General features: G+C 43.5%; 1 protein-coding gene across 2 annotated transcripts in view; it reads left to right on the forward strand.

Moving 5' to 3' along the window:
- Positions 1-710: 710 nt before the first annotated feature.
- Positions 711-13,581, forward strand: part of prkcea (protein kinase C, epsilon a) — a 37,532-nt gene continuing 24,661 nt past the window's right edge. For both annotated transcript variants that reach the window (XR_006842018.1, XM_046376977.1), the window contains exon 1: positions 711-1,876. Coding sequence is in view for 1 of the 2 variants with exons in the window: in XM_046376977.1 (XP_046232933.1) it covers positions 1,532-1,876 (345 nt within the window). In the remaining variant the exon portion in view is untranslated. The remainder of the gene's footprint in view (positions 1,877-13,581) is intronic.

Raw genomic sequence — 13,581 nt, forward strand, 5'->3', positions numbered from 1 at the left:
GTGTAAACATACAGAAGTACATGCATACATGTGGACAAATTAAATAAGAGCACAGCAGCAGTTACTGTAGTCTTCTAACCAACATTACTGCAGTATACACGTCATAGTCAGTCGTGTATGTCATGCAAGCATATGGTACCAATAAACCGGAGTGTACGTACAGATCTTTATTGTTATGTAATAATATGGAGATTCAAAGTATCACGACACCGTGAGACAGGTGACAACTGCTGTCCAAAACAATGATCACACTTCAGTGATATGTGACTCAAGCTCAAGATGGGGAGATATTTTAAGAGGCGTGATGGAACAGTGCTGTTATAGCGCGTTATGTCTGCTCAGGCTCTCCTCTGTGTGCGTGTGTGGACTGTCTGTGACCGTGCATAAGGACTGACTGATTGACTGACTCTGTTGGTTGTCTGGCCCAGGACACACACACCACACACACATGCACACACGCGCGCGCGCTCGCTCCATGCCTGCGGGTGAATTCCATCCTCCTCTTCGTCTCTTGCGCTCAAAACAGCTCTTCCATTTGTACGCTCTCTCTCTCTCTCTCTCTCTGTCTGTCTGTCTGTCTGTCTCTCTCACTCTTCCCTCTCATCCGGCGCAAGAGCCCGGCAGCGCGGGTGACGCGTTTTGCGCATTTCCTGCAGCTCGAGCTCACTCACGGATTCAAGCGAGTGAGGGAGAGAGAGAGAGAGAGAGAGACAGAGAGAGAGGGGACGGGAAACGGGGCGGGGGGCGCGCGCAAGGACTGAAAAAAGAAAAAAAAAGGAACGGAACGCGAGCAGAGCACCGTGATGTATTAGGGCGCTCGCGAGCACCCCCCAAAAAAGACTGCACCTGGAGGCGAAAAGGCGCTGCTTTCCGAGATTACGCGTAAATATCGCGTCACCCTGAGGTCGAAGCAAGGAGATTATCCCGGAGAAGAGCGAGCGAGGGGGGCTGGAAACGGAGCTCCAATCCCGGATGGCTAGGCGCGGCTGCTCGCGCTCTCTCCCACCCTGACCCGGGAGAGACACGCAAGGACCGCGGGGAAGCTCCAGGGCTCCACATGAACCCAACCGGAGCCTGTTAACCCGCGATCACCCTCTCTGCCGTCTTATATCTCGGCCTGTTTTCCGCCGAAACGGGAATCTTGTCTGGCGCACGGGACCGACCATAAACAAACAAGGCAGCCGCTCGGGTGGGAGAGTGTTCAGCAAGCGTCCTCCGAAGGGTGTGAGTCTGTGTTGTTTTACGCGTTTTTTAGCGCATTACGGAACCATCAGCTTGTACTGTAAGCGCGAGTGTGTGTCTCTGTGTGAATTTGCGTGTGTGTGAGAGACACAGTATTCTGATATGGCTGTACAAGACTGAGAGTCCAAGGAGCCAGCGGCATTATGGCATGTAGCAGGACTGTGCAGTGACCCTGCTCATTGGAAGGAAACACACTGTGTACAGGAGCAGGAACAGGCAGACTAGTCTAAACACACGCACACACACACATTCATCTTTGTATACACACACATCCCAGGAGCCTGCAGCCATGCCTGTGTTCAGTGGCCTATTGAAGGTGCGAGTGTGTGAGGCAGTGGACCTGAAGCCCACCCCGTGGGCCCTCCGTCATGCTGTGGGGAAGAGCGGCTCCTTCCTGCTGGACCCCTACCTGGCCCTGAATCTTGACCAGACCCGGCTTGGCCAGACCGCCACCAGGACCAAGACCAACAGCCCCGCCTGGCACCAGGAGTTCTGCACTGAGGTCCGAGAGGGAAGGAGTCTGGAGCTGTCTGTTTTTCACGATGCCCCCATCGGATACGATGACTTTGTGGCCAATTGCACCATCCAGCTGGAGGACCTGCTGCAGAACGGCACCAGACACTATGAAGACTGGGTATGTGTTTCACGTGTGTCTCTTTTACATTTGGAGCAATGAGGCAGAAGGTCTCAGGTCCTGAAAGCCACGGGTTTGCATGCAGATAAATTAGTCTTGCCATATGAACTCATGCAGGTGAAATGAAATGTTGATAACTGACTCATGTCCTGGGACAAGCCAGGGCCACCACTTTCAAAAACAGTCTTTGCAACAGTCCTCCTGTTGTATTGTTTGCGTAGCTTGTTTGATGAAGTACATACTGTGCTTGTGGTCACTGCACGGTGTACAGTGGAATGGGACATCCAGACATTTGCACACATTGCTTCCTGAGAGATTCCCTGTAAAAACTACTTGCATGGCCAGTTCTGGGAAGCCTTTGAACTTCTTCCCCTCCGGTACACAATCTGATCACTCGGTTCTGCCACTGATACTGAAACCTGATCCGATATGGTTGCTCCACATTTAATCTTAACAGTTGCGTGGATGATAAAGACAATATTATTCTCAATGAGAGAAACTTAAACAGTGAATTCAAACTGTATTTGACGTAACCAATCCACCTAATAGGGTCCGTATTGGGGACAGATATGAATCCGGTTCATCCCTACTCAGGTGCTCACCTGTGGCTGTTCAGTTTAGGCCTTCCTGTCACATGCTCACCTTACCTTTAAACCAAAACATTTTCTTAAAACCCTTTGCAATTGTACATCTCGCGTGTGTGTGTGTGTGTTGGATGTCTCTTCACTGAATTTAGAAGTCCCTTCTGCCATCATCATCATCATCGTTGTCATCATCACCACCACTATGTTCTTTCATTTTCGTTGCAGGCGTGTGTTGGTCAGCTGCGAACTCAGCTGCGCAGGTTGGCTGTCAAATTGTATGCGTGTCTCCATGTGTTGGCTGGTTGTCACCTTTGGTCTGTACTGGGGTCTCCCACGAAGTCATGTAGTCCCAGTTGACTTCTGTGGAGGCACGGCAGAGCTTTTTGGATTTTGTCGTGCTTTTATACTGCAGCTTTGCCTCCTCTGTCTGTAACATCTGTGGGAGCTGTTTGGACTTGCATTAGATCTGATTTGAGCATCTCAGGTGCTGCCTGTGGTCATCTTCTCTCAGTCCCTCACATACCTCCTGCCCCTTTGGACCCCCGTCTTTCCTCCCTCCCATAGAGTTAGATTTATAAGACAAACACAACAATGCAGATATTGCAAGACTTCACCACAACTTTGTTCGGCGTCTTCAAATTGCACACACTGCAGCCCAGCAGTGGGAAAGACTGAAGTTCCTTTCATTTGTTACGGTTTCTTGTCATGTAATCTAATTTGTGTTCGGACTGTCGTGTTGGCCTGCCACACGTAGATCTGTATACAAGGGGATAAAGAGCTGCTTGTTTTGGGCCTGCAAGGTTTGTTTCCAGTTTTAACATGTGATCTTGATCCACTTCTACGCTTTGTTTTGTCTCGTCTTGCTTTATGTCAGATGAAAGGCCGATGAAGGTAGAGAGCTGAGGACACACAGTGTTAACAATAGTAATACCTACAAATTGTGCATTTTCCAAAGCATATTTTACCCTTCAGGTAGCTGTTGGTTTCAGCTTATGCCTGTACCCAATGAAAATCAGCAGTCAGAGACTTGAAACCTTAAACCATTACAATAAAATTTAAGTTTTGTTTATGACTGCTGTTTATTTTGGCAAAATGGCATGTTTTTAGCCCAGTAATGCCGTGAGAAGTCTTTCATGCCAGAGTTTTTAATACAGACTCTGCTCTCAGCTGGATTAACATATGACCATGACATTATGTAAAAGAGAGGCAACAAAATGTTCATTGTGGTGAATCTCAAGTTCGCAGTCTTGAGAGGCTTGTTTTTATGCTGCAGTGCTGCTAAAGTGTTATGGAAATCTTTCTTGATGTACAGCTGAGAAGATGTAAAGATATGTAGACCAAAGCATGCAAAGCCAAATTATATGTTTTTGTTAGGAGGGGTATAATTGATGTATTGTTATGTAATCTTATACTGTATCAGTATACATTGGCATATAAATAGACACACACACAAACACACACCCATCCTTGTTTCTGTCACTTGTGGGGACATTACATAGACTTACCCCAACCATAACACAAGTCTTCATGCTAAAATTTGATGATTTATCCACACGCATACACGCACACACACACGCACATACACATGCATCTATCAGTGTTAAGGTCAGAGCATATGGATCACTCTGTTGATTGACCATATCCCATTGATCAGTCAGCTGCCTTGTCAATACATCTGCCTCACAGCGACACAGTCCCTCCCACCTCCCCCTCTCCCCTCCTCCCTTCGTTACTCCATTACTCATCACTTCTGCCTCTTGTGTCTTCCTCACCCCCCCCATTCTCCAACACACACACACACACACACACACACACACACATACACACCATTTACCCATCATCATCGTCTTCCTGCCTCACTTGTGGACCTTACACTCCTCTTTCATCTCCTTCCTCCTGATGCTGCTTATTTAGTCTCCAGTGGGGAGGAAGGATGTCAAGTGAAGTCTCAACAAGGAAATGGAAGAAGGTATAATATAGAAGGTGATAGGTTATCTGAGTTTTTTAATCCAGGTAAAATGCAGAGCAGATTATACAGGTCAAGCCTTAAAAATATGCTGTTTTTTAAGACTAAGTGCTAATGAACAAATAAACTGTTTCATGATATGATAATTTGTCAATTACTATTGTGATGTGTGGGATCTTGTTTACTGTTCAGCCCATAAAATGTCACAAAATAGTGCAAAGTTCCCGTCACTGCTTCCCTAAAGTCCAAGGGGACGTCTTCAGAAAGCTTCCTTTGTGCAACCAACAGACCAAAACTCAAATATATTGAATTTAGAACAGAGAAAAGCACCAAATCCTCTTAATTTAGAATCTGGGAAAAGAGTTTTAATTATTTGATTACGTGATGAATAAATTCTATATTTTAAACAGATTTATTGGTCAACAAAATTGCAAAAATCTACCTGTTTCACCACTGATAATAACTGTTTAGTCATGATCACAGTATAGTGTCCATTCGTGGGTCCACCACTTCGGTCCAAACCGAAATATTGCAGCAAGTATTGAATGTTTTGCCGTGAAAATTGGTTGGAAATATTCTTGGTCCCCATGGGATGAATGCTAATGACTTTTCTTCTAGCGCCTTTGTGAGATTAACATTTTTATTTTGTGGTGAAATATCTCATCAATAATTGGATGGATTACCATGAAGCAGGCCCCCTCGGGACAAGTTGTTGTTGTTTTGTTTCTGATAAAATGTAAAGTCAGAATTGAAATAACATTCCTCAGTATGATGCTGTAAACTCGGTACCAAACCGTATCCTTCCTGCTGTTCAGAGGAACATCGAGGCTTTTGTACCTCAGCTCTGTCTTTCTCACTTCCTCCGCCCCTTCTGCCGCCTCTCTTCTCATCTCATCATCCCTGTCGTCTCAGCGCTGTTATTCCCATCCTGTCTGCTTCCTGTTCCCTTTTGTCTTCCACCAACTCTCCATGATGCATCTCCCGTGGACCCCGAGCGCTGTGGGCCAGGCTGCCGCTCTGCGCCACCGGTGAAATATTAACCAGGCTTTGATGCTTATTAATTGTCCCACTCAGTAATTGAGATGCTCTGTGGAGCCCATCCCCATGGCGACAATGACAGCCCGTCCCCTTGGTGACAGCCTCTCACCCACAGAAACACCGGGGAGAGAGAGGGAGGCATGGGTAGGTGAGAGCTGGGGGGAAGATGGAGGGGGGTAAGAAGAGAAAAAGCAAAGTTGAACAGTATCCTGGTGCTTCTTTGACTAGTCAGAATAATTTAAAGTAAAGGCCTTCAAAGGTGGAGAAACTTAAAAGGTTTCTTTGTCCTCCATTTTATTCACCAGCATGATTGTAGAGATTGTGTATGCAGATAATCAGACAGCTACAGCCGTGTTTACTGGGCCCAGCATATTCAAGCTTCAGACAGGTTTAAACAAGTTTAATTACAACACTTCTTTGGAAGTAAAAGCAAAACCTAAAGATGTTGAAATGGAAGACGCGGTTGTAATGTCATAAGTTAAAAACTGTGACCGTAAATGTCTACGGTACTCAGCTGCTGCTTAGACTGACACTGACACAGCAACATTTTATCTGTTGGTGTGTATGTGCATGGACACATTGTGTTTACTTGTAGTGAAATGTGTTTTATAAATAAAATTGCCTTGCATCATCCTCATATAGAGGTTAGCCACGTGCCAAACAAAACTGCATCTGTGCATGCCTGTGGTAGCTATGGTACGTCGGAGACTGAGCAATGCAAAGGATGCATTTAGCCGACAGGACCTCAGCCTTTACTTTCCACTTCTAAATAAGCTGTTTAAATAAAGGGGTTATATTTGATCACCATGGAGGTTAGTGTAAATCCCACATGTACACAATGCAGCCAGTGAACAATGTTGTGACTGTGACCAAACCTATGAAAAAAGCACCAAAAAGATGAAATATTGTAATTTTTCTTTAATCACACCAGACATGTACCAGTGTGAAAATTCCACTGTGAACTTGTTTTGGCCAAAACTGTCTTGGTGTATGATTTTGATCATTACTTAATATTAAGTTAAGTTAAACTTAATATTAAGTTTTTACAACATCAAAACATGAAATAACTTCAGGTGGCAGGTTGTTCATGTTGTGTTTTTGCCTCCCTCAAAACATTTTTCACTATACAACCTTTACTGTGGGCCAAACAACCATCGACTAAATGTTGCTCAACATGCGAAAGAGCCACCTTCCATATCTGTTGTTCTATAACATATCTATAAACATATTTGCACTTATACTCAGGGTTTATAGAACAGTGAAGGAATACGTCAACTGGCAGCCATGTTTTTGGAGGCAACGTGGCTTTCAACAAATTATTGTCAGCAATTTTATGTTAATTAGTAAATCAGGGCTAAAGATGAGGCAATTTTTTTTACTCAATCTGGAAATAAATTACTTTTAGGCCAACTTGAAATATTACAAAGTAGACCTTGCATAACAACGATTATTACAGGTATCTTTATAGTGAAATACTTGCTGTATTATTTTAGTATTTTGTCATGGCTACAAAAAGCTTCTGCTGGACTACAGCAGCCTTTCCTAGATTTCATGACACATCTGCAGATTTTCTCCTGAGTGGTATGTAAAAGCAGGTTTGTTGTTCATTCACAAAGCACCTCAGTAAAAGTAATGCGGTTTCCATCCGCATTTCTACCTTCCATTAAGCGTTTTGGAATTGGAGATGGGCAGGTTTCATCCACTGCGTTTCGAGTTCTAAAATTAGTGTCTAAAACAGTTCAAAGTAGCGTTAATAAAAGTGTAAGAAAAAAAAAGTCTTCAGTTAAGGTTTTTGAGAATGACGGAGAAAAGGCAGACAGGGAGAAAAAGCAGATGAGTTAGGCGTTAAGAAAAGGGAGATTGGTGGAGCTGAAAGGGAAATGAAAATACATAGACAGGAAGAGGAGAAGGCTGTGGAAAAGAGGAAGCCAGCGAGGTGATGGAGAGAGCACGAGAGGAGGTGTGGAAATAAGGTCTGTGTACATGTAAATGTACCAGGCTGAGGGCTGCTAGGAGCTCGGACTCTGAGGCGCTCGGACCACACGGCGTAACGTTTCCTCACATCAGATGTCAGCCACAGTTTGACATTTGGTGTCAGCACATTCGCACGCTAACACTTAGAGGAGCCAGGATTAGTGATGGAGGAACTACATTTCATCCGTAGCTAATTTTGATGTTACATTTTTGAACCAAAACATTTTGCCCCCCGTGAGGCCGTGAACATTTGAGCCCAAAATGAAACGACTTTGTTAGTTTATCAACATTGATGGTTAATCCTGTTTCAAGTCTAAATATGCTTTTTTTTCATAGTAGTAAATGGTCGTCAGTGTTTTTTCCTCATTTGGTTTATCATATTATGGTCTTTATGATATGATGTCCTCTCTTGCAGTGCAGTATCATGACCGGTGTTACCGTCAGTAACAGTCACCTTAAGGCCTGACCAGACCAGCATTTAAAATGGCTAAGGGAGTCACTGTGGCCTGTGGATTTGCTCGCGGGGGTGGAGTAAATATGCACAAACCTTATGTGTTTTTTTGACCGACACACAGATTGTATTGACAGTGCTGACTTTTTGAGGAATGGAGCATCAGGTCCAAAATAGACGAAGCGTGCACAGCTTATTAACTGTGTTGCACCATCCACCTTTACTGAACCTTCCTATGTCGGAGTACAAACTGCTCCACAAAGGAGGCATGGTTTGCAGTGCGGTTGGCTTTGTTGCTAACAAGCTTGCTGCTAACTCAGCGAGTGTTGTTCTCTCTTTAATAACTTTTTGTGAATGAAATGATGTGCATCCTGAGAACAAAATGCCAGGAGGGAGAAACTGTCACGGTAGAGAGAAAACAGAGAAAGCTTGGACTGGTGATTGTAACTGATTTTCTGGTTTTCTAGTGTGTTAGTTAACCAACTAGCCAAGCTTTAAGCCCTGACTGGTTTGCATAGATGCATGGAGGAACTTTGCTGAGCCACTTTCTTATGTGACTGGGCCTTTACACTATTTTTTTTCAGCATGTAAACCACCGAGGTGATGTTGAAAACATCATCCATTAATGTGTCGCCAGCCAAAACATGACTCCGATCATCACGGCGGTCACGACCATATTGTCACTGTCCTTTCCTTCTTCCTGAGACCCAGACTCTGTTCCCTCACCAAGTCGCATGACATCACAGACTCCACCCCCATGGTGATCTCCTGCTTAAGTAGGGCAGCCTGGATTTAAGATGCACCGTTGTCACCGTGACAATACACGCACACACGCACACACAAAGACAAGCTCTGTGCTCTGCCCACTGATGCCAAATCAGGTCAACCTTTGGTGTGTGAGTGTATGCTGGAGGGTGTTTAATGCATATTGCCAGTGAAAGGGAAGAAATGGGAGGATATTTGAGAGCTCTGGGACGGCAGACGAAACCCAAACTGTTCGTCCCCTCTTTAACTCGGGGTAACGCAAAAGAAAAGTGCATTTTGAACAAAGTTACTTTCCGTGTGATTTATTTTAAAAACAGACAGAATAGTAAATTGAATTAGTGATTGAAAGAGTGTAATTTTCTTCTTAATGAGCCACAATTTACTTGGATTACTCAGATTACAAGTGTTGTCTTTACAAAGCTGTAAGAAGTAAAATAAGTTTTTACGATTATTGATTTTGAGCTGTATTGTTGCCGGTAGGGGTTTGTACCGGCGACATACAGCATGTCTGCAGCTATTGATGCACAATATGGATTTTTTTCAGCCAATACCAATAAGATAATCAATAATTTTCCATTTTCATATATTAAAAAGATGTTCATAACCTGTAGTTTGGCAGATTGTAAGCCAGTTTGCTGTTTAGTTTCCTATTATGAGTCACTAGTGGTTATTTAGTCACCATTTCCTTTTCCTGATTTTCATCAGTTGGCCCAGCAAAATTAAAACCAAAGACTTTTTTGAGGAAAAAAAAAGCACGGTTAATGTTTGAAAACACATGAACAAACACATTTCCCAAAACGGTTGACGTGTCAGATATCAAAACTGTTAGCTACACTAACAGACATGATAAACAAACCGTTTGTGATTATTGGAATTATTAATTATCCACACTATTCGGCTGTTATCAACAAATTCAACACCTGAGTATCACTATCATATTAAATTTAGCAAAGTAGAGTAACATTGTTGTAATTTTGTAAAAGGAATAGCAAAGTTAACTGCATCCTTTTTCTTATCATGAAACAAGTTGAGTTTGTGCTTGCACATGATAAAACCTATTTAATTTAATCTAAATACAAAATTTTCCTCAAATCGTTCGTCCGTGGGGATGGGCTTCCTTCTGCAGCTTCAGTCTCTATGAAGCGTGTTTTCATTTAGATGGATCCAACAGTGACGACAGTCTGATCTACAGAGGCTGCTCATCAGGCCGTCTGCCAGTCCATCTGGATATCGCACACTCGTCTTTAATGTTTGTGTGCTCCAAGATGACTGAACACACTGGGCCATTTGATCGGGAATGTCCGTCCTTCCAAATCCGATTCTCTTCCTGTCTGCTTAGTGGCACCGGACCATCGGACCCACCGCCCCCCTCACCCTCCCCTGACCCTCAGTGCTGCCACCACATAGCTCAGCTCCTCTTACATTATTAGCCGTCTGTGATGTTACATTAAAGATGCATGACTCTCATGCTGTCTCACTCAGCATGGGCCTCCTGTGTGTGTGTGTGTGTGTGTGTGTTCACAGGCACAGTTGCCGAGTGATAAAAAGAAGGACACACACACTAACGCACACATGCAAACACGCATGTTATTGTGTGAACGCGGTCGAGCTCTCTCAAAGCCGAAATTTGTTATTTGACAGATGGATGTGGGAGGCTGTCACTGAGACTAAACGCTCCTGAGAGAGACACAGAGAGCTGTCTGGTTGGACAGAGATAGTGAGCTAGATGGACGGAGAGTGGGAGGGGGTTAGCTCCACAGTATTGATATAATGCAAGCTTTGAGTGCCCTGCCTGCTTGGTTGAGTGCTTCTCTGTGCTGCTGCATATGGTGTGTGTGTGTGTGTGTGTGTTTGTTATTCCATCAGTGGCGTGTGTGTGTGTGTTTGGACCCTGTTTGTATGTGTTGTGCTGGGACGAACACAACAGAGTTAAGCTTCGACGTGTGTTTAACTCTAACCTCCCTCTGAAGTCCATTTTAAAATCCCCAGACACTTAGAGAACTCTCTCTCTCTCTCTCTCTCTCTCGCTCTCTCTCTCTTACGCACACGCTCAGCTTCCTGTGCATGTGTGTGTGTGTGTAAAGTGTTTGTGAAGTTATCCGTCTCCCTGGCTGTATCAGTCCTAATTGGACTAACAAGATTAATGAGGCGAACTAGATTCTCCAGGTCTCTCTCCTCCCATCTTTTGTCGTCCAGGCGGGGAACCTCAGTGCATGTGTGTGTGTCTGTACACAGCAGGTTAGGTCCAAGTCACGCCACGATCCATTTAACAGAAGATGGTGATGTGAATAAAATCTTCTGTCGTGGTATATGGAAATTTATTAGGCCTGAAATGATTAATCAATTACTTGGCTGAAAGAAAATAATTCCCGGCAATAATGGACTGTTGGGCTGTGAGAAATTATGACCAGTCATTTCATGGCAGACTTGACAGTTTAGGCCATTACCAACAAAGTAGCTAACAATCTACATAATCATTAGTTATTAATGTATTTTACAATTTGTGAGAATGTTTATTCATAAAGTAAACAAATGAAAATGTCAAGTTTGGGCTTATTAGGTTACCTACCTTAAAAATCAGTTACCATATTGATGCGACTAAGTAATCCAGTATTACCAAAGAGCAGCCTGCAATGTTCTAATACAACCACAGGTTCAGCCACACACGCTTAGAGTGCCTGTTATGGAACAGCATTAGCATCTAGTTGTGTTCCTGGCCACCTGATGGATTTAACTCCCATCATTTTCTCTCCGTTTAGCTCTGTTTTTGTCTCCACCGACTCCTGAGGGAAATAAATGGCTCTTCAGTGGCTAAATGCTCAGCTGAGTTCACCAGCTTTGCCAAAAACAGCCGGCCGTGACTGAAAATGAGTTGGTGGGCTGAAAAATAAATAAAACGATGAGGTAAAAGCTGCTATAGCACACTGCAGAGCTGCGATAATTATCTGAGTCCATCCCTACAAGCTGCTCTTTTGCATATTGATTATTACATATCGTCGTTTAATTTAGTGTTGGTGTTAAAATATCGATTAGTGCAGCTTGAAGGAACAGGTAGAAAGCAGACCCATGAAACGGTGACCAGAAACGATTTGACTTTTCAAACACCGTACAATTAAACTAACCAGTACATGTTAGGTTAGATTCCCAGGCAATAAGTCAACTTGTTTCCATTAAATCGCTAAATGTGTGTTACCTGCTGAAGGGCGGGGCTTAAGACAATTCAAACAGGCGACAGGTGAGCTGAGGGACCACTTAGAAGGGGTGTGTTCAGTCGACTCTTGTGGAACGTTTTCACAGTGCAAATGTCGAGCAAGAGAAGCACAGGTGTGACTAATGACAACAACGATGGCTCTCTTTCATCTGGGAGTGCCATGAAGACAGTCAGTACAATACTGAGGTCCTGCAGTGAGCACAGCTAAAGGAATTCAACTGATGTATTACTAATGTTATTAGTCACAGTCATTGTTATAAATTTCTTTTTCTCATAAACACAGGTGCAGCTTGCCATTTAAGTGTGAAAGCTGGCTAACTAATACAGCTAAATGGAATGAGACCATCATGAATCTTATAAGTTACACCTGTTGGCCTGCTGCCCATGGACTTTAAATGCTATGTGAACCAGTTTTGCCTCAGGCTGATCAGTTGTAGGCTGCTACTCTGTCCATTAATTAACAATGAATTTCCCATAAAAAAAACTTTCTGTGAATGCTGCCACGTTTTTCTTATTTGTGAAGTGGCTGTTAATTAAAGAAAGTAATACACCAATACATTTTGGACAATGTTTTGCTTCCAACTTTGTGACAACAGTTTGTTGGAGGCCCTTTTCTATTCCAGCATGACTGTGCCCCAGTGCACAAAGCAAAGCTCCATAAAGACATGGTTGGATGAGTTTGGTGTGGAAGAACTTGACTGACCCACACAGAGTCCTGACCTCAACCCCATCCAACACCTTTGGGATGAACTGGAACGGAGATTGTGAGCCAGGCCTTTTGGTCCAACATCAGTGTCTGACCTCACAAATGCTCTACTGCATGAATGGGCACAAATTCCCACAGAAACACTCCAACATGTTGTGGAAAGCCTTCACAGTGTATGTAGAATGAGTTAAAAGTCCCTGTTGGTGTAATGGTCTGGTGTCCCAATACTTTTCCCTGTGTAGTGCATCTGACTTAAGTTAATTCTTGTGATTACAGTTGGCTGTTTAAATGTTTACCAGACTATAATCCATCAGATCAGCCAACAACTGTAAGTGATCAGTGCTACGCTGGCTATGGGAATCCTTGTCAGATGAATTTAACCAAATGTGCCATTTTAGTCCAACTCTGAACAATTTGCTTCAGTATACAAATCATTCAGTTGTGGTTAACTGATTCAGTAGTGGTAAAATAAATAAACATGTCATATTTCTGGTTTACCCATCTAAAATTATTCTGCATAATGGGTTTTAGTGGAGAGTTATACTCATCAGTGATTGTGTAAATACAAATTCATCTTGACAAGAACAAAATTCAGAAGAAAATTGAAAGCCTGGGTTTATTTTACATTTTTTGGCATGTTAATTAAAACTGGCACGGTCTAACTTGTCTTCAAAGGCCCGTATCTGTGTAGTAGTAATTCTTATTGACTTGGATAAGAAGAAAGACGAGCTGGAAGACGCCACATAGCTCCATTGGCCAGTGACTGCTAATGTGACAGCAACAGCGCAGTTTTTGGCCGGCATGCCGCCTCAGGACCCGAGCACTAAATCAATGATGGTGCCTCCATTTGCTCCACTCTGTTCCAAATCACTCTGAGTCCATCTTTCAGCTGAAATCCCCGCTGAGATTCACTGTTATGCAAGAGGTTACATTTGGGGATTAGCACATCATTTTCAAGGGTAGACATCAAGAATCCAATGGCGTTTATAGGTCACAAATCCCATGCAGTT

Source organism: Scatophagus argus, chromosome 21 (assembly GCF_020382885.2).
Source record: "Scatophagus argus isolate fScaArg1 chromosome 21, fScaArg1.pri, whole genome shotgun sequence".
Classification (NCBI taxonomy): domain Eukaryota; kingdom Metazoa; phylum Chordata; class Actinopteri; family Scatophagidae; genus Scatophagus; species Scatophagus argus.